The sequence below is a fragment of the Triticum urartu genome, chromosome 3 (assembly GCF_003073215.2).
Source record: "Triticum urartu cultivar G1812 chromosome 3, Tu2.1, whole genome shotgun sequence".
Lineage (NCBI taxonomy): Eukaryota > Viridiplantae > Streptophyta > Magnoliopsida > Poales > Poaceae > Triticum > Triticum urartu.
The window spans coordinates 212,216,654-212,238,685 of NC_053024.1; the positions used below are offsets into that span (position 1 = coordinate 212,216,654).

At 42.2% G+C, this 22,032-nt stretch overlaps 2 protein-coding genes across 2 annotated transcripts; one reads left to right on the plus strand and one right to left on the minus strand.

Moving 5' to 3' along the window:
* The first annotated feature begins 279 nt into the window (after positions 1–279).
* Positions 280–1,880, plus strand: LOC125546785. Its single transcript, XM_048710917.1, has 3 exons — positions 280–347; positions 926–1,163; positions 1,296–1,880. The coding sequence occupies exons 1-3, from the start codon at positions 280–282 to the stop codon at positions 1,686–1,688; spliced, it is 699 nt and encodes a 232-aa protein (XP_048566874.1). The 3' UTR covers positions 1,689–1,880.
* Positions 1,881–2,340: 460 nt separating this feature from the next.
* Positions 2,341–4,634, minus strand: LOC125543640 (rhomboid-like protein 14, mitochondrial). The gene is made up of 2 exons (XM_048707051.1): positions 4,317–4,634; positions 2,341–3,363 (listed from the first exon to the last, which is right to left on the minus strand). The coding sequence occupies exons 1-2, from the start codon at positions 4,539–4,541 to the stop codon at positions 2,587–2,589; spliced, it is 1,002 nt and encodes a 333-aa protein (XP_048563008.1). The 5' UTR covers positions 4,542–4,634; the 3' UTR covers positions 2,341–2,586.
* Between the last annotated feature and the right edge of the window lie 17,398 nt (positions 4,635–22,032).

Here is a 22,032-nt window from a genome sequence, read left to right on the forward strand (position 1 = left end):
ACGAGGATTAATATACTAACCAGTCATCTGAGCATGGCTAGCAATAAGTCCCTATAATTTGCTTGATGTGGGTTCACCTTCAAGAACAACATAGTGTCATCAGCAAAGAGAAGGCGGGAAATACCCAGAGCTCTCCGACAGATTTTTAGTGGATCAAAAGCACATATTTCTGCACCCCATATGAGTAGCACAGACAAACCATTAGCCACCAATAAGAATAAGAACGAGGATAGGGGATCACTTTGCCGAAGCCCACACATCGGTGCAAACGGATCCAAGATGGCTCCATTGAATTTCATGGAGTATCTCAGAAAGATCGCCTATGTCATTACCCACGGTACGATTTGGTGAGCAAAGCCAAACTTTTCCATCGCCTGCCTTAAAAATTCCCAATCTGCACAGTCAAATGCTTTAGAAAAATCAAGTTTGTAAGCACAAAAGCTATTCCCTGAGTGTTGAAGAATCTTTAGTGATAAAATGGATCGAAGGTTTTATTGTAATTATGACTATAAAATAGTCTGAATTTGCAACGAACACATCAATTCCAGGTTATTATAAAACTTGAATTGTAATTATGACTATTAATACTTTGAGAGTGGTTGTTTGTGTGTGAGCTAGATTGAATATTTTCATCCCTTAATTGTTGGGTTAAATATAGGAGTCACACAATCATTTCTATATTTATAAGGCGTTGCATTGCACGTGCATGATTACTAGAGTCTATATGTTCCAAATATGGCTGTGAAAAAAGCATGTTCGTAAAAATTATTTGAAAGAAAAAAACTTGTTTTCCCAGCAAACAACCAAACCCATGGGACCTTCTTCAACCCCAGGGCCTATTCCAATCAATAGAACTCAGTATTTTCAAATTAGAGTATTTACTTTATTAAACTAGAATGCTCCATTTTTATGTTCATATTATTAGCGACACTTTTTTGGGGGGCGAAGAGAGTAGGATACGACCGACCAAATTCAGAGTTTCGAATGGGGCTGGAAAGAGAGACTTTCGGGTGTGGAAACAGCGCCTGAAAAGGGGAGGCGGAATTGCGGACCTCCCCTCTGATTTCAAGGAGAAGGCGCCCACCGGCACCGCACCGCACCGCACCGGTTCCTCTCTGCGGCAGCAAACTCCTCCCATCCATCCCTCGTCCATCCTGGCTCAGGTTCGCACCGCCTCCACCCTCTCATCACCTCCTACCTACGCTTCGTCATTTTTGACTATATTTACTCCCCGGCGTGCGCCCATCGACCAAGGTAGCTGGGGTGATTCCGGTGTTGCTTTCCTCTCATGGCAGGCGCGAGAGGGTGGAGATGATGAGGAAGGCGCTCGCACGGGGCTTCTCCGCCGACGGCGTCCTCCGCCGCAGCCGCCCGCTCCCAGCGCGCCGCCGGCCACCGAAGGGGACAATAATAGCACGAGCAAGGAAAAAAAGAAGGGCGAGATCGCCAAGACCATCCGAGACAGGCTATCATCGTCTTTCTCTTCCCCCAGAAGCCGCCTCTCCTGCTGGACGAGCCATCCGATCCGGCGGAGCAGGAGGGGGAGCGGCACGGCCAGCGACGAACATGGCACGCCGGTGACGGCCAAGGCAATCAGGCCCCCCTCAAGGAAGGTGGTCGCGGCAGGGACCAGATCCCTGATCGAACGCAACGATTTCTACAGCCAAGAATGCAACACGCACAAGTAGGGAGCCTGCTTTTTTCTCTTCTCGGATGCTATCCCTGTTTTGGGTGTGAGACTAAAATTGTACCACGAGACATTGCCCAGATGTATTTTAGTTCTAGATATATTCATTTTTGCGACGAGTAATTTGAAACGGAGGGAGTACGAGTTTCCCCGAGTAATATACGTATCAATTCGAAGCTTTGTAGTAGTAGTACAAAATTGTGCAATTTCATGAGTTCCAAACCATGAAACCATAGCCAGAATCCATGCCGTGTTGCTTGTATGTCTACTACCAGGCAGTATTATGCAGTCGTACACCAGTTTTAGTAACTCCCACCAAAGTGCTTCTCTGTCGAATTGAATCAGATGACAAAATTGGCACTGAGAGATGCTATCCAAGTGCTTTCAGGCAAGGACACGCAAAATTAGAATTCCCGTTGATTTGTTTTTATGATGGGACGAGAGATCGATCCTTAGATCTTCATAATGGAAAACAGATTGTCTGGCAGGCAGGCTGAATCGAATCTTTCCACTAGACGGAAAGGTCTCACATATCGGACAGATGGGTGAGAAGTGATTCAGTGCTCCTCTCACAAGGCAATGCATATAAATAAAACCTGTGTAAAGCACAACAGGTGTCTAATCTGCAGCTACCACCTAAACACCAATTTAAATCATCACCGGGAAACTGCTTTCTGGTTGTCAAAGATTCAAGCTAAAGAACATAACTGTATCAGCAACAGTAATGGTGATTAAGACCAATTTCAATTACGTAAAGCATTCCACATATAACTAATGCTAGAACCAAGGAACACTAAACCATCTAGCACAAAACGGGCAGATGCCTGCCATTCTCCGTGCGGACTACTTGGACATTGCACTGCTACTTCCCTATGGAAGTTGCGTTGGTGCAGACTACATCATCCTCCAAATCTTTCGAGCCTCCTACGGCGGATCTCCTCGACTGAGAGCTCGTTGTTTCCATCGTCTTGGAGATGCCGTCTGCGGGAAAAGGCATGGTCCGGGTGCGGAGTGCTGCACATCTCACAGACATCTGTGTAACGCGAGTTGTCACAAGAACATGTTATGCATCTCCACCGCATACCTTGCCCAACCTCTTCTTGCGCCGGTGCAACATGGCGCCGGACACTGCTCCCCCGACTATGTGCTGCTGGCCTTAGAAGTTTCTTAGCAAATCTCGCCGGCTGACTCACGACGTCTGCAATGCCTGAAAACATAGGAACGAGACGTTCTGGACCGTGCCTCAGTAAAAGGTAGGCCAGGCCAGCAAGTATCCCACCAACATTGCAAATCAAGTGCGCCTCCGGATTGAAAGCATGGACGAGTACTAGTTCAAGCAATGTCGCATACTTTGCAGGAACGGTCACCCCATGCCAGACAACATCGCCTTCTCGGGCATTCAGCACAACATTCATGCCAAGCAGCACTCCACTAAATCCAGCAGAATACTGATAATACACCATGTCGTTGCCGAGCGAAAGCAAGCCCTTAGACAAGAGCAGTGTGAAGCCCTGAGAAAGGCCAAGCAAGGAAACCACCATGCAAGCAAACTCGGGACTGCCCATTGATGTTTCAAGCTTTGCCCCCGTGCGCAAGAGAGAAGCCATGTTCATGAAGAAGTGACCTTCACTCAAGTGGTAGAAAGCTGAGAGGAAGAAACGTCTCAGGTCGCCGAACTGCAACAATGTTCATAACTGTTAGTACTTTTTAGAGTGGTGGATATATAAAACTCTGGAAATGATGCTTAGAAAAGTCTGAAAAGAACAACTTGCAATTACTTGCAGTACGACATTCAAAGCACATCATCTGCACCCTGCTGGTAGGGAAACAATGCAACAGGAGAAGCACAACATTGCGAATGGTGTAGCGTGCATTTTACCAATTCTGTAAAGTGAGCCATGGGCATGGGGTGCAAAACTTGCGCATCATGTCATTTAGATCCTTTTTGTGTGTGTGCGAAAATGTCATTTTGATCCATGATCTAGACAACTGGACAAGTGAGTCCCTAAACTTGTATACAGACATAGGGTCAATCTCTGCTTCAACAGCGTTATGTTGAACTAAATAAGAGAAAATTTAGCCAACTCTAATAGAGTATCGTTGCCAAATACTACCAATAGGGAATCCCAATTATAATCAGGGTCGGAATCCTGCTCCTATGCAGCATTGCTCAGTAATCATCTTCTAAATTTCGCCCAATTGCAAGCTAGGCAGATCAAAAGCATAAGTTTTATTAGCTAAACCCAACAATGCGGCAACCGGAGACAAAAATATCGGCACAACATAATGCGGTGCTGAACTCCGCAACCCTGTACCCCTGGATAAGGGTGCTCGATGTAATTTGTTCAGTAGCCAACTGAATCCAAACATAATTCCATGGCAAAAGAAAAGATAACATGCACATAATTCCGCCATCTAATCAGCCGGTTGCTTAGTCAGGTCTGACTTAATATACTTGGATATGGCCTATTCGAGGCATTTAGCTATGTAAATGTGCTGTTTTTCCCTGTCTGCCTTAGGGCTTCAGACCTTTCTCTTGTAAATGTCTAATCTATAATGCGAAGGCAGAGCACCTGCCATTAGCCCTAAAAAAATCAGCCGGTTGAGGCGTGGTGGTGTAGGTGGGTACCTTGATGATGAGATGGGGGTTGAACATGACGTGCCGGAGCCGGGGTAGGTGCGCGTCGACGGCGCCCGGGCGGAAGTACACCAGCGCGTTGGCGGCGACCAGCGCGGCCGTCAAGGGCGGGCGGCTTGCGTCGGCCGGGCCGTACTGTAGAAGCATCTGCACAGCCAACAGCGGCAGCGTCCGGCCGGCGAAGTACTGCCGGCCGCTGCTCATGCCGATCCCCATCGCCGAGATCGATGGACCGGTGTGGTCGGAAGACGGACAGGCCCGTGGCGAAGGCTTTGTTTTTTCTTACTGACAAGACAATCCTTAGCGAAGGCCTTTTCTCTCTTCAGATTCAGCAATATATACTGCTTCCTCTTATTTTTAGATGGTAGAAGAATAAATTCTTTGGCAAGAAAACATCGTTTTGGACATTGACGCTGACTCTGCAATTACGCTATAACCATCATTTTTATTAAAAGATAACATACTTTCTCTCCTTCAAATCAATTGAAGCTTTAGTTTAACTTCCAAGTCAAACTTCCTAGTTTGATTAATTTTACTAGAACAATGCATGTGCGTTGCAATGAGATATAAATATTTTAATACGTTAGTTTGTGATTTACCTGTCAATAATAATATAATTGTGTAAATAAATGTTCATCAAATTCTGCATGTGAATTACCTTATATTTTGATTAGAAATTTGGTAAGTAAATCAAAGTGGAATTGATTCAGAAGGTAAGTAAATTGAGATGATTGATTATCATATACATGAAAGGTTGGACGAAGGGATAGTGAGAAGAAAGGTGAAATGAGAATCTAATGGGAACCTTACGTTGAGTAGTAGTAGAGATAAAAACTACATCATCCACAAATTAATTTATCGTTTTCGAAGAAAGAGAACCATCTGGCTACGGTTTCTCGTGCCTATCGTCGTGCTGCCGCCAGTCTACCTCGTCTTATGTGGTCTTAGGGCCATGGTGGCGCGATAGATCTCGACCTTTGCTGGTGGGAGGTCTCCGGTTTTTCATAATTTCTTGAGTTTTGTTAGGGTTTATGTCCTGCTTAGAAAGTCGAGGCGGAGGCGGCTCTCTGAAGATGGAATAAGGTTCTCTCCATCTAGTCTCCATTCTAATGGTGTTTCTAACATCATCGGAGGACGTGTGGAGTTTGTCTCTGGCGGATCTCGCGGGATTCGTTCAGACGTCTTCGGTGGATCCACGTGGATCCTGTCTTTGTTCGTATGTCTACGGGTTGGATCATTTTGATCTACGCTTCTATTGATTGTTTGTTCTGGTGCACTGGTCTTATGGACCTTAACACGATGACTTCCCGACTGTTTACTACAAAAAAGTTTGGCCGACTCCGATGAGGGAGGAATGAAGACAGCGGCGCGCCTTCGGCTCACTCCAGTATTTGTAGTCGTGGCTAAGTGGTCTATGGACCTGGATGTATTTTTTACTTCCGGTGTTCTTTATACTACCTTGATAATTGAAGAATAGATCGAAAGTTTTTCCTCGCAACAAAACTAAATCTCATCTAGGTAACATTAGCGTGGAAAAATAAAAAAGAAAGAGAAAACACACATGGATTTTCGCGTAAAATCAAATGACACAGGAGTTAGATGAGACATTGTTAAATCTTATCTAGATAGAAAACTTGGTTGGTTCTAGTAAAGTTTGACTTGAGATAAAGATGAGACTTCTAATTTGAAATGGAGTATGTTTCTTGTCTTAAAATTTTCCTCGTAATGTTGAATCTCAGTTTCAAACTTCTATGAATGTATCCAGCATAGAAACATAACTATCTTTTTATCCATAGTGGCAACGACATGGTACAAGTCTTTTCCACTTTTTGTCACTAATAGATTACTTGCAAGATTGAACTCAACTAATATATACAACTCTCTCTTGGAGATCATTCATCTAAATATGGCCAGTGCAAGACTAATAGATTGGAGAGCATATATGTGCACAAATTATGCAAAAAGAACTAAAAATCCAAAACAATCATGTATATATATGATCATGAAGTGATAACAAACACACCAAGATTTACATCAGATTGATCTCAATCATGCAGGGCGGCTCATTAGATCTTTGTATTGAAGAACAGGGGGGAGAAGATGTCATCTAAGCTACTATTATGGGCCCATAGTCCAAGGAGGACTACTCATTCATGGTCATAGTGGTAGCAAGCTTGATAAAAATATCTCCGGTGATGGATTCCCCTTCTGCAGAGTACCGGACCAGGCCTCCAGATTGGATATCCACCAAATAGAGAGGAGGTTGTGGCGAAAAATTCCTCCACAAATCTGTTGAGAATATTCGGGTCAATATAAAGGTGGCAAAATGAAGAGGCAGTGGAGAGGTGCCCTTTGGGTCCCACACGGCCTCGTGACTCGGCCAGGGAACTGGCTGTGTGGGGCCCATAGGGGGCCTCTTCGTTGTTTCTTGGCTCCCTGGCTCTGTCTTGGTCTAAAACTTCATGGTGTATTTTTCTTTTATTTTTCAGGCCCACGAAATTAGCAATTATGATAAAGTGGCATGAAAAAAGGAAAAATATAGATACGTTTAAGACGTATCAGTCCTCCTGCTAGCCCACCCCCTCCTCCCCCATGCAGCAAACAACTCTACCCATGCTTATGTGGGATTATACAAAGATGATATTACAACGGAGAAAGACAATGGTACCTTCGGCGAGTTAGATCAGATATTGAAGGAAATATGCCCTAGAGACAATAATAAAGTTGTTATTTATATTTCCTTATATCATAATAAATGTTTATTATTCATGCTAGAATTGTATTAACTAGAAACTTAGTACATGTGTGAATACATAGACAAACAGAGTGTCCCTAGTATGCCTCTACTAGACTAGCTCGTTAATCAAAGATGGTTAAGTTTCCTAGCCATAGACATGTGTTGTCATTTGATGAATGGGATCACATCATTAGAGAATAATGTGATGGACAAGACCCATCCATTAGCTTAGCACTATGATCGTTTAGTTTATTGCTACTGCTTTCTTCATGACTTATACATGTTCCTATGACTATGAGATTATGCAACTCCTGAATACCAGAGAAACACTTAGTGTGTTATCAAACGTCACAACGTAACTGGGTGATTATAAAGATGATCTACAGGTGTCTCCGATAGTATTTGTTGAGTTGGCATAGATCGGGATTAGGATTTGTCACTCCGATTGTCGGAGAGGTATCTCTGGGCCCTCTCGGTAATGCACATCACTATAAGCCTTGCAGGCAATGTGACTAATGAGTTAGTTGTGGGATGTTGCATTATGGAACGATTAAAGAACCTTGCCGGTGACAAGATTGAACTAGGTATGATGATACTGACGATTGAAACTTGGGCAAGTAACATACCGATGACAAAGGGAACAACGTATGTTGTTATGCGGTTTGACCGATAAAAATCTTCGTAGAATATGTAGGAGCCAATATGAGCATCCAGGTTCCGCTATTGGCTATTGACCGGAGATGTGTCTCGGTCATGTCTACATAGTTCTCGAACCCGTAGGGTCCGCACGCTTAACGTTCGATGACGATTTGTATTATGAGTTATGTGATTTGATGTACCTAAGGTTGTTCGGAGTGCCGGATGAGATCACGAACATGACGAGGAGTCTCGAAATGGTCTAGATGTAAAGATCGATATATTGGAAGGCTATATTCGGACATCGGAAAGGTTCCGGGTGATTCGGGTATTTTTTCGGAGTACCGGAGAGTTACGGGAATTCGCCGGGGGAAGTAGTTGGCCTTAATGGGACATATGGGAAAGGAGAGAAGGGCCTCAAGGGGTGGCTGCGCGCCCCCCATGGGCTGGTCCGAATTGGACTAGGAGGGGCGCCGCCCCCTCTTTCCTTCTCCCTCTCCCTCTCCTTCCTTCTTCTCCTACTTGGACTAGGAAAGGGGGAAACCTACTCATACTAGGAGTAGGAATCCTCCCTTTGGGCGCGCCCCTTGAGGCCGGCCCTCCTCCTCCTCCTCCCCTCCTTTATATACGAGGGAGGGGGCACCCCATAAACACACAATTTGATTGTTTAGCCGTGTGCAGTGCCCTCCTCCATAGATTTCCACCTCGGTCATATCGTTGTAGTGCTTAGGCGAAGCCCTGCGTCGGTAACTTCATCATCACCATCATCACGCCGTCGTGCTGACGAAGCTCTCCCTCGACACTCAGCTGCATCTAGAGTTCGTGGGACGTCACCGAGCTGAACGTGTGCATATCGTGGAGGTACGTACCTTCGGTGCTAGGATCAGTCGGATCGTGAAGACGTACGACTACATCAACCGTGTTGTCATAACGCTTCCACTTACAGTCTACAAGGGTACGTGGACAACACTCTCCCCTCTCGTTGCTATGCATCACCTAGATGGATCTTGCGTGTGCGTAGGAAATTTTTGAAATTGTTGTGTTTCCCAACAGTGGCATCCGAGCCAGGTCTATGCGTAGTTGTTATATGCACGAGTAGAACACAAAGAAGTTGTGGGCATGGGTATATACATATTGCTTGTCGTCACTAGTTGATTCTTGATTCAGCGGTATTGTTGGATGAAGCGGCTCAGACCGACATTACACGTATGCTTACGCGAGACTGGTTCTACCGACGTGCTTCGCACACAGGTGGCTAGTGGGTGTCTGTTTCTCCAACTTTAGTTGAATCAGATTCAATGAACAGGGTTCTTTCTGAATATCAAAAAGCAATCACTATACCGCGTTGTGGTTTTTGATGCGTAGGTAAGAATGGTTCTTCCTCAGCCCGTAGCAGCCACATAAAACTTGCAACAACAAAGTAGAGGACGTCTAACTTGTTTTTGCAGGGCATGTTGTGATGTGATATGGTCAAGACATGATGAGATATAAATTGTTGTATAAGATGATCATATTTTGTTGAAGTTATCGGCAACTGGTAGGAGCCTTATGGTTGTCTCTTTATTGCATAAGATGCAAGCGCCATATAATTGCTTTACTTTATTGTTATGCAATAGCAATAGTTGCAAAAGTAATAGTTGGCCAGCCGACCATGTGACGACACGTTGATAAAAGATCAAGATGATGGAGATCATGGTGTCATGCCAGTGACGATGGAGATCATGATGGTACTTTGGAGATGGAGATCAAAGGCGCAAGATGATGATGGCCATATCATGTCACATATTTTGATTGCATGTGATGTTTATCTTTTATGCATCCTATTTTTCTTAGTACGGTGGTAGCATTATAAGATGATCCCTTACTAAAATTTCAAGGTATAAGTGTTCTCCCCGAGTATGCATCGTTGCGACAGTTCGTCGTGCCGAGACACCACGTGATGATCGGGTGTGATAAACTCTACGTTCACATACAACGAGTGCAAGCCAGTTTTACACAGGCAAAATACTCGGGTTAAACTTGACGAGCCTAGCATATGCAGATATGGCCTCGGAACACTCAGACCAAAAGGTCGAGCATGAATCATATAGTAGATATGATCAACATAGTGATGTTCACCATCGAAAACTACTCCATCTCACGTGATGATCGGACATGGTTCAGTTGATATGGATCATGTGATCACTTAGATGATTAGAGGGATGTCTATCTAAGTGGGAGTTCTTAAGTAATATGATTAATTGAACTTTGATTTATCATGAACTTAGTCCTGATAGTATTTGCATACTATGTTGTAGATCAATAGCTCGCGATGTAGCTCCCCGTTTATTTTCGATATGTTCCTAGAGAAAAACTATGTTGAAAGATGATAGTAGCAATGATGCAAACTAGGTCCGTGATCTAAGGATTATCCTCATTGCAGCACAGAAGAATTGTGTCCTTGATGCACCGCTAGGCGACAAAATTATTGCAGGAGCAAATGCAGACGTTATGAACGTTTTACAAGCTCGGTATGATGACTACTTGATAGTTTAGTGCACCATGCTTTACGGCTTAGAACCGGCACTTCAAAAATATTTTGAAACGCCATGGAGCATATGAGATGTTCCAAGAGTTGAAATGGATATTTCAGACTCATGCTCGAGTCGAGAGGTATGAGACCTCTGACAAGTACTTTACCTACAAGATGGAGGAGAATAGCTCAACCAGTGAGCATGTGCTTAGATTGTCTGAGTACTACAATCGCTTGAATTAAGTGGGAGTTAATCTTCCAGATAAAATAGTGATTGACAAAGTTCTCCAGTCACTATCACCAAGTTACTGGAACTTCGTGATGAGCTATAATATGCAAGGGATGACGAAAACGATTCCCGAATTTTTCGCGATGCTGAAATCAACGAAGGTAGAAATCAAGAAAATAATCAAGTGTTGATGGTTGACAAGACCACTAGTTTCAAGTAAAAGGGCAAGGGAAAGAAAAGGAACTTCAAGAAGAATGACAAGCAAGTTGCCACTCCCATGAAGAAGCCCAAAGCTAGACCCCAGCCTGAAACTGAGTGCTTCTACTGCAAAGAAAATGGTCACTGGAAGCGGAACTGCCCCAAATACTTGGCGGATAAGAAGGATGGCAAAGTGGGGAACATATCTGGTGCACCAACGGAATTGGTGCTACCGGTGCACCAGACCCCATTGCATATTAAATAATGTTCAAAAAAATCTAGAAAAAGAATAATTTATTGACACAACAACAATGTATGTTGTCACAAAATTTGAATCAAAATTCAAAACAATGCTCAAGATACAAAAATGACGAATTTGACGTCAATGTGCTAATGGGCCAAAATTGAAGCCCAACTTGTGTTATGTACTATTCAGTGTCAAATTTGTTATTTTTGTATCTCAAGCAATGTTTCGAATATTGATTTGAATTTTTGTGACAACGTACGTTGATGTTGTGTCAATGCGCTCATTTTGTTTTGGATTTTTTCGAACATTTTTGAATGTGCCACAGACGAACGGTGCACCGATAGCACAAATAGTGCGGGTGCACCAGATACATCCCCTGGCAAAGTGAACAAAAGTATATATGATATACATGTTATTGATGTGTACTTTACTAGTATTCATAGTAGCCCCTGGGTATTTGATACTGGTTCAGTTGCAATGATTAGTAACTTGAAACGGGAGTTATAAAATGAACAGAGACTAGTTGAGGGCAAGGTGACGATGTGTGTTGGAAGTGATTCCAAGGTTGATAAGATCACCATCGCACACTCTCTTTACCTTCGGGATTAGTGTTGAACCTGAAATAAATGTTATTTGATGTTTGCGTTGAGAATAATATGATTGGATCATGTTTATTGCAATAGGGTTATTCATTTAAGTCAAAGAATAATTGTTATTCTGTTTACATGAATAAAACCTTCTGTGGTCATACACCCAAGGTGAATGGTTTATCCAATCTCGATAGTAGTGATACACATATTTATAATATAGATGCCAAAAGATGCAAAGTTGATAATGATAGTGCAACATATTTGTGGCACTGCCATTTAGGTCATGATACGTCTCCAACGTATCTATAATTTTTGATTGTCCCATGCTATTATATTATCTGTTTTGAATGTTAATGGGATTTATTTTACACTTTTATATTATTTTTGGGACTAACCTATTAAGCCAAGGCCCAGTGGAAAATTTTGATTTTTGGCCTATTTCAGTGTTTCGCAGAAAAGGAATATCAAACAGAATCTAAACGGAATGAAAACTTCGGAAACGTGATTTTTGGAACAAATGTGATCCAGAGGACTTGGAGTGGATGTCAAGAAACGGACGAGGAGTCCACGAGGCAGGGGGGCGCGCCGTCCCCCCTCGTGGCTTAACCGACCTACTTCTTCCTCCTATATATACTCATATACCTGAAAACATCCAGGAGCACCACGAAACCCTATTTCCACTTCCGCAACCTTCTGTACCCAAGAGATCCCATCTTGGGGCCTTTTCCGGAGCTCCGCCGGAGGGGGCATCGATCACGGAGGGCCTCTACATCAACTCCATGGCCCCTCTAATGATGTGTGAGTAGTTTACTTCAGACCTTCGGGTCCATAGTTATTAGCTAGATGGCTTCTTCTCTCTCTTTGAATCTCAATACAAAGTTCTCCTCGATCTTCTTGGAGATCTATTCGATGTAACTCTTTTTGCGGTGCGTTTGTCGAGATTAGATGAATTGTGGGTTTATGATCAAGTCTATCTATGAACAATATTTGATTCTTCTCTGAAATCTTTTATGCATGATTGATTATCTTTGCAAGTCTCTTTGAATTATCAGTTTGGTTTGTCCTACTAGGTTGATCTTTCTTGCAATGGGAGAAGTGCTTAGCTTTGGGTTCAATCTTGCGGTGCTCGATCCCAGTGATAGAAAGGGAAACGACACGTATTGTATTGTTGCCATCGAGGATAAAAAGATGGGGTTTATATCATATTGCTTGAGTTTATCCCTCTACATCATGCCATCTTACCTAATGCGTTATTCTGTTCTTATGAACTTAATACTCTAGATGCATGCTGGATAGCGGTCGATGTGTGGAGTAATAGTAGTAGATGCAGGCAGGAGTCAGTCTACTTGTCGCGGACATGATGCATATATACATGATCATGCCTAGATATTCTCATAATTATTCGCTTTTCTATCAATTGCTCGACAGTAATTTGTTCACCCACCGTAATACTTATGTTATCTTGAGAGAAGCCACTAGTGAAACCTATGGCCCCGGGGTCTATTCTCCATCATATTAATCTTCCATCAACAAGCTATTTCCATTACCTTTTATTTTGCAATCTTTACTTTTACTCTTTATCATAAAAATACAAAAAATATTATCTTATCATCTCTATCAGATCTCACTATCGTAAATGACCGTGAAGGGATTGACAACCCCTTTTATCGCGTTGGTTGCGAGGTTCTTATTTGTTTGTGTAGGTACGAGGGACTTGCTGATACATCTCCGTCGTATCTATAATTTTTGATTGTTCCATGCCAATATTATTCAACTTTCATATACTTTTGGCAACTTTTTATACTATTTTTGGGACTAACATATTGATCCAGTGCCCAGTGCCAGTTCCTGTTTGTTGCATGTTTTTTGTTTCGCAGAATATCCATATCAAACGGAGTCCAAACGGGATAAAAACCGACTGAGATTTTTTTTGGAATATATTTGATTTTTGGGAAGAAAAATCCACGCGAGACGGTGCTAGAGGGAGGCACGAGGCAGGGGGGCGCGCCCCTGACCCTCGTGGCCACCCCGTAAGGCGGTTGATGCCCTTCTTTCGCCGCAAGAAAGCTAATATCCGGATAGATACCATGTTAAAATTTCAGCCCAATCGGAGTTACGGATCTCCGGGAATATAAGGAACGGTGAAAGGGCAGAATCTGAGAAAGCAGAAACAGAGAGAGACAGAGAGACAGATCCAATCTCGGAGGGGCTCTCGCCCCTCCCACGCCATGGAGGCCAAGGACCAGAGGGGAAACCCTTCTCCCATCTAGGGAGGAGGTAAAGGAATAAGAAGAAGGAGGGGGGCTCTCTCACCCTCGCTTCCGGTGGCACCGGAGTGCCACCGGGGGTCATCATCATCACCGCAATCTTCACCAACAACTTCACCGCCATCATCACCAACTCTTCTCCCCTCTATGCAGTGGTGTAATCTCTCTCTTACCCGCTGTAATCTCTACTTAAACATGGTGCTCAACGCTTTATATTATTTCCCAATGATGTATTGCTATCCTATGATGTTTGAGTAGATCTGTTTTATCCTATGGGTTATTTGATGATCGTGATTGGTTTGAGTTGCATGTTTTATTATTGGTGCTATCCTATGGTGCTCTCCGTGTCGCGCAAGCGTGAGGGATTCCCGCTGTAGGGTTTGCAATATGTTCATGATTTGCTTATGGTGGGGTGGCGTGAGCGATAGAAGCACAGACCCGAGTAAGTAGGTTGTTTACGTATGGGATAAAGAGGACTTGATACTTTAATGCTATGGTTGGATTTTACCTTAATGATCTTTAATAGTTGCGGATGCTTGCTAGAGTTACAATCATAAGTGCATATGATCCAAGTAGAGAAAGTATGTTAGCTTATGCCTCTCCCTCAAATAAAATTGCAATAATGATTACCAGTCTAGTTATCGATTGCCTAGGGACAAATAACTTTCTTGTGTAACAAAAACCTCTTTACTAAAACTAACTTAGTTGTGTCTTTATCTAAACAGCCCCTACTTTTTATTTCCGCGCTCTTTATTACCTTGCAAACCTATCCAACAACACCTACAAAGTACTTCTAGTTTCATACTTGTTCTAGGTAAAGCGAACGTCAAGCATGCGTAGAGTTGTATTAGTGGTCGATAGAACTTGAGGGAATATTTGTTCTACCTTTAGCTCCTCGTTGGGTTCGGCACTCTTACTTATCGAAAACTGTTGCGATCCCCTATACTTGTGGGTTATCAAGACCTTTTTCTGGCGCCGTTGCCGGGGAGCAATAGCGTGGGGTGGATATTCTCGTGTGTGCTTGTTTGCTTTATCACTAAGTAATTTTTATTTGCTGTTCTTAGTTGTTCTTTATATTTAGTTATGGATATGGAACACAAAATACCAAATAAATTAGGTGTACTTGCTGCTCATGGAGATGAGGAACCTCCTAAAACCCTCGATGCTCGTTATGTGACAGATATTATGTACTACTTTGATAATCCAGAGAAAACCCCATTCAATTTGGTAATGGGAGACACGTTGGATCAATGTGAATACTTTAGGGATTATCGCTTGACTCAAAAAGGGAAACTATTATGGGATCAAATTTATATGTTGAAGTGGTATGCTAGGCACCTATGCTTGAGATATGATTATACTTGTTGCTCTAGGATGAAGTCTCCACACCTTCCCTTTTCATGCAAATTTAATGATAATGAAACCTTGGCTTCTTATGCTAGAGGTATATATGACTACTATGATGTGGAACAAATAGAAGAATTTGTTGCTTTTATGGGTGCTTATGAAATTGAATCTATGTTCAAAGAATATGAAAATCTTCATGATACTATCTACAGACCTGAAAATTTAGCTATCCTTAAATATTGTTATGAGAATTATGAATACAATTCCGATATTGATGCGTTTATTGAGAAAGTCTCCGCTGTCCCAGAAGAGACTAATATTTTGCAGGAATCTATGGAAGAAGAAATTGATGAAACTGTGAGCTCATTGGATGAAAAAGATGAGGAGGAGAGCAAAGAACAAAAAGAGGAAGAGCGGATTGATCACCCGTGCCCACCTTCTAATGAGAGTAACTCTTCAACTCATACATTGTTTAATTCCCCTTCATGCTTACCGAAGGATGAATGCTACGATAATTAATATGATCCCGTTGATTCTTTTGAAATATCCCTTTTTGATGATGCTTGCTATGCATGTGGCCAAGATGCCAATATGAATTATGCTTATGGAGATGAATTTTCTATGGTTCCTTATGTTAAACATGAAATTGTTGCTATTGCACCCACACATGATAGTCATAATATCTTTTCAAATTCTCCAAACTACACTATATCGGAGAAGTTTGTGCTTATTAAGGATTATATTGATGGGTTGCTCTTTACTATTACACATGATGATTTTGATGAATATAATATGCATGTGCTTTCTGCTCCTACTTGCAATTTAAATACATTATAACTGAGCACTTTTCCATCCCTCCCAGGCCATCAACATTTCTATCCGTTGGATCGACAGTTTTAGGCTTTTTTGACCGTCAGATTTGCTCTTAATCCCACCTAATCTTCTATACAGGCTAAATCACCTGTCAGGCTGGGCTAGCCTTCTCGGGCCGCTGCTCCAGTGGTTTTTTTGGGCGTCTGTGGTTCAATTGGGCCTACTAGCGTACTGGGCCTGTACTACCACCCCGTCCAACGCAACACGCAATTATAAAACGCAGAAGTGTACAACCCTAAAACCGGTCGCGACCCTACTCCTCCTCTGTTCTGATTGTGCGGCCTGACCACGGTCTCGGATTGCATCGGCGGCTGTGCTGGGTTTGCACGGACGAGGCGTACATCGCCTCCATGGTCCGTCGGTCCAGCGGCGCGGCAGGATGGTCTGTTTCTAATGGCCGGCGCCTCATCTGCTGGTAACTGCTCCGCTCAGACTTCAAACATGCAATCATACTTTCGTATTGAAGCACGCATTCATGGCCGGGCTGACGACTCATCTCCTTGAAACTTCAGTTTCTACTAGGTAGTATGTGTATATATGCTTCTTCCTCCCTGCCTTTCATCCGATCCAATCGATCTGTTAGGGAGAGGGAATAAAAGCCAGCGAGGCTGACCTATGCAGACGAGGCGGAGGTGATGCGGGGGCGTGCCGATGGCGTGCGAAGTGCGGTGATTCGGCTCGCAAAGCGGCGTGATGCAGGGTGGCTCGACGTAGGCATGGACGATTAATGTAGAGCAAGGCGACGCAGCTTCCAGCAGGTGATTTAGACAGGGAGACGGCCGCAACACAGCTTCCAGAAGGTGATTTAGACAAGGAGACGGGAACCACACCTTCGTTTGGTTATAGGTCATTGAAGGCTATCAGCCGGCGTGAAGGTAGTTCCTATTCTTGGTAGTTAAGTACGTCACTTACTGTCCGCGATTAATCCAGGTACGTTACTGGCAACCTACACATGCTTGAGTTCATGCGCATGTGTGAAAATATGTTTTTGGTTAGGTTGCTTCTTCATCTTCATCTTTCCTGCAGAATTTATTTCCCCTACAATTTGCCTCTCCCACCCAGTGATTCCAATGTGCTAATGTGTTTTCAATCTCAATTTTGTACAGGAAGTGCTCATCCTGTTTCTGGTTAATTGATTTGGGCAAATCTTGGAGGTTGATTCTTGTATATTGGCTTGGAGTATTCTTCTCCTGACAATCTGCAATAGCTGATATCCAGCTAATTAGTTCACGTAGACTAGCAGAGCTGATCCCTTCATACTTTAACATCCATCTATCTAGGACGTGTGAATCCATGTATATGTTTTACTCATGACATGGTACTGTTTGTTGATGTATCCAGCAGATTTCTTATAATGATACAGTAAAATGGACAAAAAACACAATCAAGATATTCTAGAAAGAGGTGATGCCAAGAAAACACCAACAATCTCTTTCCTAAATATATGGTACAACATGCCAAGAAAGGACGAATGTATACATACATGCATGATATAGCATATATTGACTTTACTGCTTATGAATCAATGTCTTGTGTTGTTGCTGCTACCAATGTACTCCCATGCATATTCTGAACCATGAAGTGCCTGGGTTCTTTTAATCTACTATATATAATGAACCAACAAACTCTCAACACACAATTCTTTTAATTTACTTGACTTAAGCTACATGCGTGCATAATTAAAAAAATTATCATGTTAAGCTGATCCATCTCATTGATAACATCATATATCTGATCTTGTCAGTAGAAATTGTGATACGCAGTTGACAGGAAACTTGGACGGTTGGATTTTTTTAATCTGTTGTACACTGGTCAGGAAACTTCTTGATAGCTTCCTGATGCTCTAACTAGAAGTTAGGCTATTTCAAGTGCGAAAAAACATTCGAAAGGCTATTCATCTTGCATGGTTCCATATGTACAAGGTGAAATCATCACTACTGATGTTTTATTTATAAGAAGGCATCTTCATTTATGCTCCCAAAATCTTAGGCTTAGCAAAAAAATTCAATTGGCCAAAAGGAACCAATCATACTGTTATTTGTTTTCCAATGTGTATATATTCCCTATATCATGAAATGAGCCACATGATCTTTCTTATTAATAGTATTGGCATGGAAAAACTCACACTTCTAATGACTGTACGGTACTTGTTTGCTTTGCGCATGTAAAAAGATAAAGTGACCCTCCCATGAGCACATCAGGTTTCTTTTTGTTAGCTAATTATGACCATTACCAATGTTGTGTACCACTTACACTTGCAATTCTGCAGCAATTTTGGCTTTCAAGTAAAGAAGAAAACACAATCAGATGCTAAATTGTCCAAGACGGATTATGCCGAGAGGTAGGTGGCCCTGATGAATCATAAGGCAGATTGAGAATGGCGAGCACAACGGCAAGGGAAGAATGACAAGCCTGCCTAGCCACCCAAGGACTAAGGCCATGTTCGGGAGAGGAGAAGGAAGGCCATGGCAACTAAGAGCCACAACATTCCAACGTGGTTTCAATATTATGTTCATGGATTCTTCTGTACATTCTTGATAGAAGAGATTATAAATTGGGTAGTGCATATTGCCTTTACGCAGTCCAGGTATGTCATTAGTGGAAATATTGAATCCTTTTAACACTGAGGGAGACCAGTGAGCTCTTTTCCTGGACTATGTAACCCCAACTAATCAGCTAAAAATTGTGTTAAAAAAACTAATCAACTAAAAATGATGGATTATAAAATAGAGCAGTGCAATTACAACAAGCGAACGAAATAAAGCAGCGCAATCACAACAAGTGAACGCCCATCACTGATTTAGGGTATGATAGACCAAATTAGCTTAAAGTTACAAATATATACAGTACGTTATCATATTAAAACAATATATTTGTATCAATCCTTAACATTAGAGTGCAAAAATAGATGGGCGCAGCAACGCGCGCCTTAAATGATCTAGTTATTATGAGAGGGGAACTATATCTCCACCTCTCTATGTTTCAACATGGTAAAATTGCAAGAAACTGTTTATACTATGCATTGGTCTTTACTTTGTGTGCATGAATTGTTATTTTATGACATGCCGATGCATAGGAAGAGAGTTAGACTTCGTTGTTGCATGATATATATTACTTTGTGCTCACTACTAAATTAAAAATCATTGTAAATTAAAATTGGCTTTGATATACCTTGGGATCCGGGTGGATCCATTACTTGAGCACTATATGCCTAGCTTAATGGCTTTAAAGAAAGCGCTGGCAAGGAGACAACCCAGAAGTTTTAGAGAGTCATTTATTTCTGTTGAGTGCTTTTATATAGTTTAAAAACAAAAAATAAATAAAGAGGGGAACCCAAAACTTTTCAAAAAGAAAAGCGAAAGTGAGAAAGACAAGCATTGTTGAAGTGGGAGCTAGCCTTGAACTTTGTTCATGCTCACGGAAACTTTGTGAATCTTGATTACAGAAACTTTTAAACAAAAATAATTATCCCCTTGTACAATTCCATTGTATTATAAAAATAATGTGCCAAGGTTTGCCTTTAGGATGTTTACAATGCTTGTTGGTTTGTGCGGTGCAGGACAGAAACTTTGGCTGTAGCGCATGATTTTACATTTTTACTGGAACATCAAATGGTTCTGATTCTTTTTGCACTATCTTTCTATACAAATTGTTTATTTTTCCTAATTTTGGCATAATTTTTAAAGTATCAGAAGTATGGTGAATGTTCAAATTATTACAGACTGTTATGTTTTAGACAGATTCTGTTTTTGATGCATAGTTTGCTTGTTTTGATGAAACTATCAATTTATATCAGTGGATTAAGCCATGGAAAAGTTATATTACAGTAGATACAATGCAAAAAAATATGAATTGGTTTGCAACAGTACTTAGAGTAGTGATTTGCTTTATTATACTAACGATCTTACCGAGTTTTCTGTTGAAGTTTTGTGTGGATGAAGTGTTCGATGATCGAGAAGGTCTCGATGTGAGAAGAAGGAAGAGAGGCAAGAGCTCAAGCTTGGGGATGCCCGAGGCACCCCAAGTAACTGTTGGGTACACGAACTACACGATCTTTGAGCTAAGCTTAGGATTGGGTCTCGTCCATCACATCATTCTCCTAATGATGTGATCCCGTTATCAATGACATCCACATGTCCATAGCCAGGAAACCATGACTATCTGTTGATCAACGAGCTAGTCAACTAGAGGCTCACTAGGGACACATTGTGGTCTATGTATTCACACATGTATTACGATTTCCGGATAATACAATTATAGCATGAATAATAGACAATTATCATGAACAAGGAAATATAATAATCATTTTATTATTGCCTCTAGGGCATATTTCCAACAGTCTCCCACTTGCACTAGAGTCAATCATCTAGTTACATTGTGATGAATCGAACACCCATGGAATTCTGGTGTTGATCATGTTTTGCTCTAGGGAGAGGTTTAGTCAACGGATCTGCGACATTCAGATCCGTATGTACTTTACAAATATCTATGTCTCCATCTTGAACATTTTCACGAATGGAGTTGAAGCGACGCTTGATGTGCCTGGTCTTCTTGTGAAACCTGGGCTCCTTGGCAAGTGGAATAGCTCAAGTGTTGTCACAGAAGAATTTGATCGGCCCCGACGCATTGGGTATGACTCCTAGGTCGGTGATGAACTTCTTCACCCAAATTGCTTCATGCGCTGCCTCCAAGGCTGCCATGTACTCCGCTTCACATGTAGATCCCGCCACGACGCTCTGCTTGCAGCTGCACCAGCTTACTGCTCCACCATTCAACATATACACGTATCCGGTTTGTGACTTAGAGTCATCCAGATCTGTGTCGAAGCTAGCGTCGACGTAACCCTTTATGACGAGCTCTTCGTTACCTCCATAAACGAGAAACATGTCCTTAGTCCTTTTCAGGTACTTCAGGATATTCTTGACCGATGTCCAGTTTTCCTTACCGGGATTGCTTTGGTACCTTCCTACCAAACTTACGGCAAGGTTTACATCAGGTCTGGTACACAGCATGGCATACATAATAGACCCTATGGCTGAGGCATAGGGGATGACACTCATCTCTTCTATATCTTCTGCCGTGGTCGGACATTGAGCTGAGCTCAATTCACACCTTGCAACACAGGCAAGAACCCCTTCTTAGACTGATCCATATTGAACTTCTTCAATATCTTATCAAGGTATGTGCTTTGTGAAAGACCTATGAGGCGTCTTGATCTATCTCTATAGATCTTGATGCCTAATATATAAGCAGCTTCTTCAAGGTCCTCCATTGAAAAACTCTTATTCAAGTAGGCCTTAATGCTGCTCAAAAGTTCTATATCATTTCCCATCAAAAGTATGTCATCTACATATAATATGAGAAATGCTACAGAGCTCCCACTCACTTTCTTGTAAACGCAGACTTCTCCATAAGTTTGCATAAACCCAAACGCTTTGATCATCTCATCAAAGCGAATGTTCCAACTCCGAGATGCTTGCACCAGCCCATAAATGGATCGCTGGAGCCTGCATACCTTGTTAGCATTCTTAGGGTCGACAAAACCTTCCGGCTGCATCATATACAGTTCTTCCTTAAGGAAACCATTAAGGAATGCCGTTTTGACGTCCATTTGCCATATCTCATAATCATAGAATGCGGCAATTGCTAACATGATTCGGACGGACTTCAGCTTCGATACGGGTGAGAAAGTCTCATCGTAGTCAATCCCTTGAACTTGTCGATAACCCTTAGCGACAAGCCGAGCTTTATAGATGGTCACATTACCATCCGCGTCTGTCTTCTTCTTAAAGATCCATTTATTTTTTATGGCTCGCCGATCAACAGGCAAGTCAGTCAAAGTCCATACTTCGTTTTCATACATGGATCCTATCTCGGATTTCATGGCTTCCAGCCATTTGTCAGAATCTGGGCCCGCCATCGCTTCTTCATAGTTCGAAGGTTCATCGTTGTTTAACAACATGACTTCCAATACAGGGTTACTGTACCACTCTGGTGCGGAACGTGTCCTTGTGGACCTACGAAGTTCAGTAGCAACTTGATCTGAAATTTCATGATCATCATCATCAACT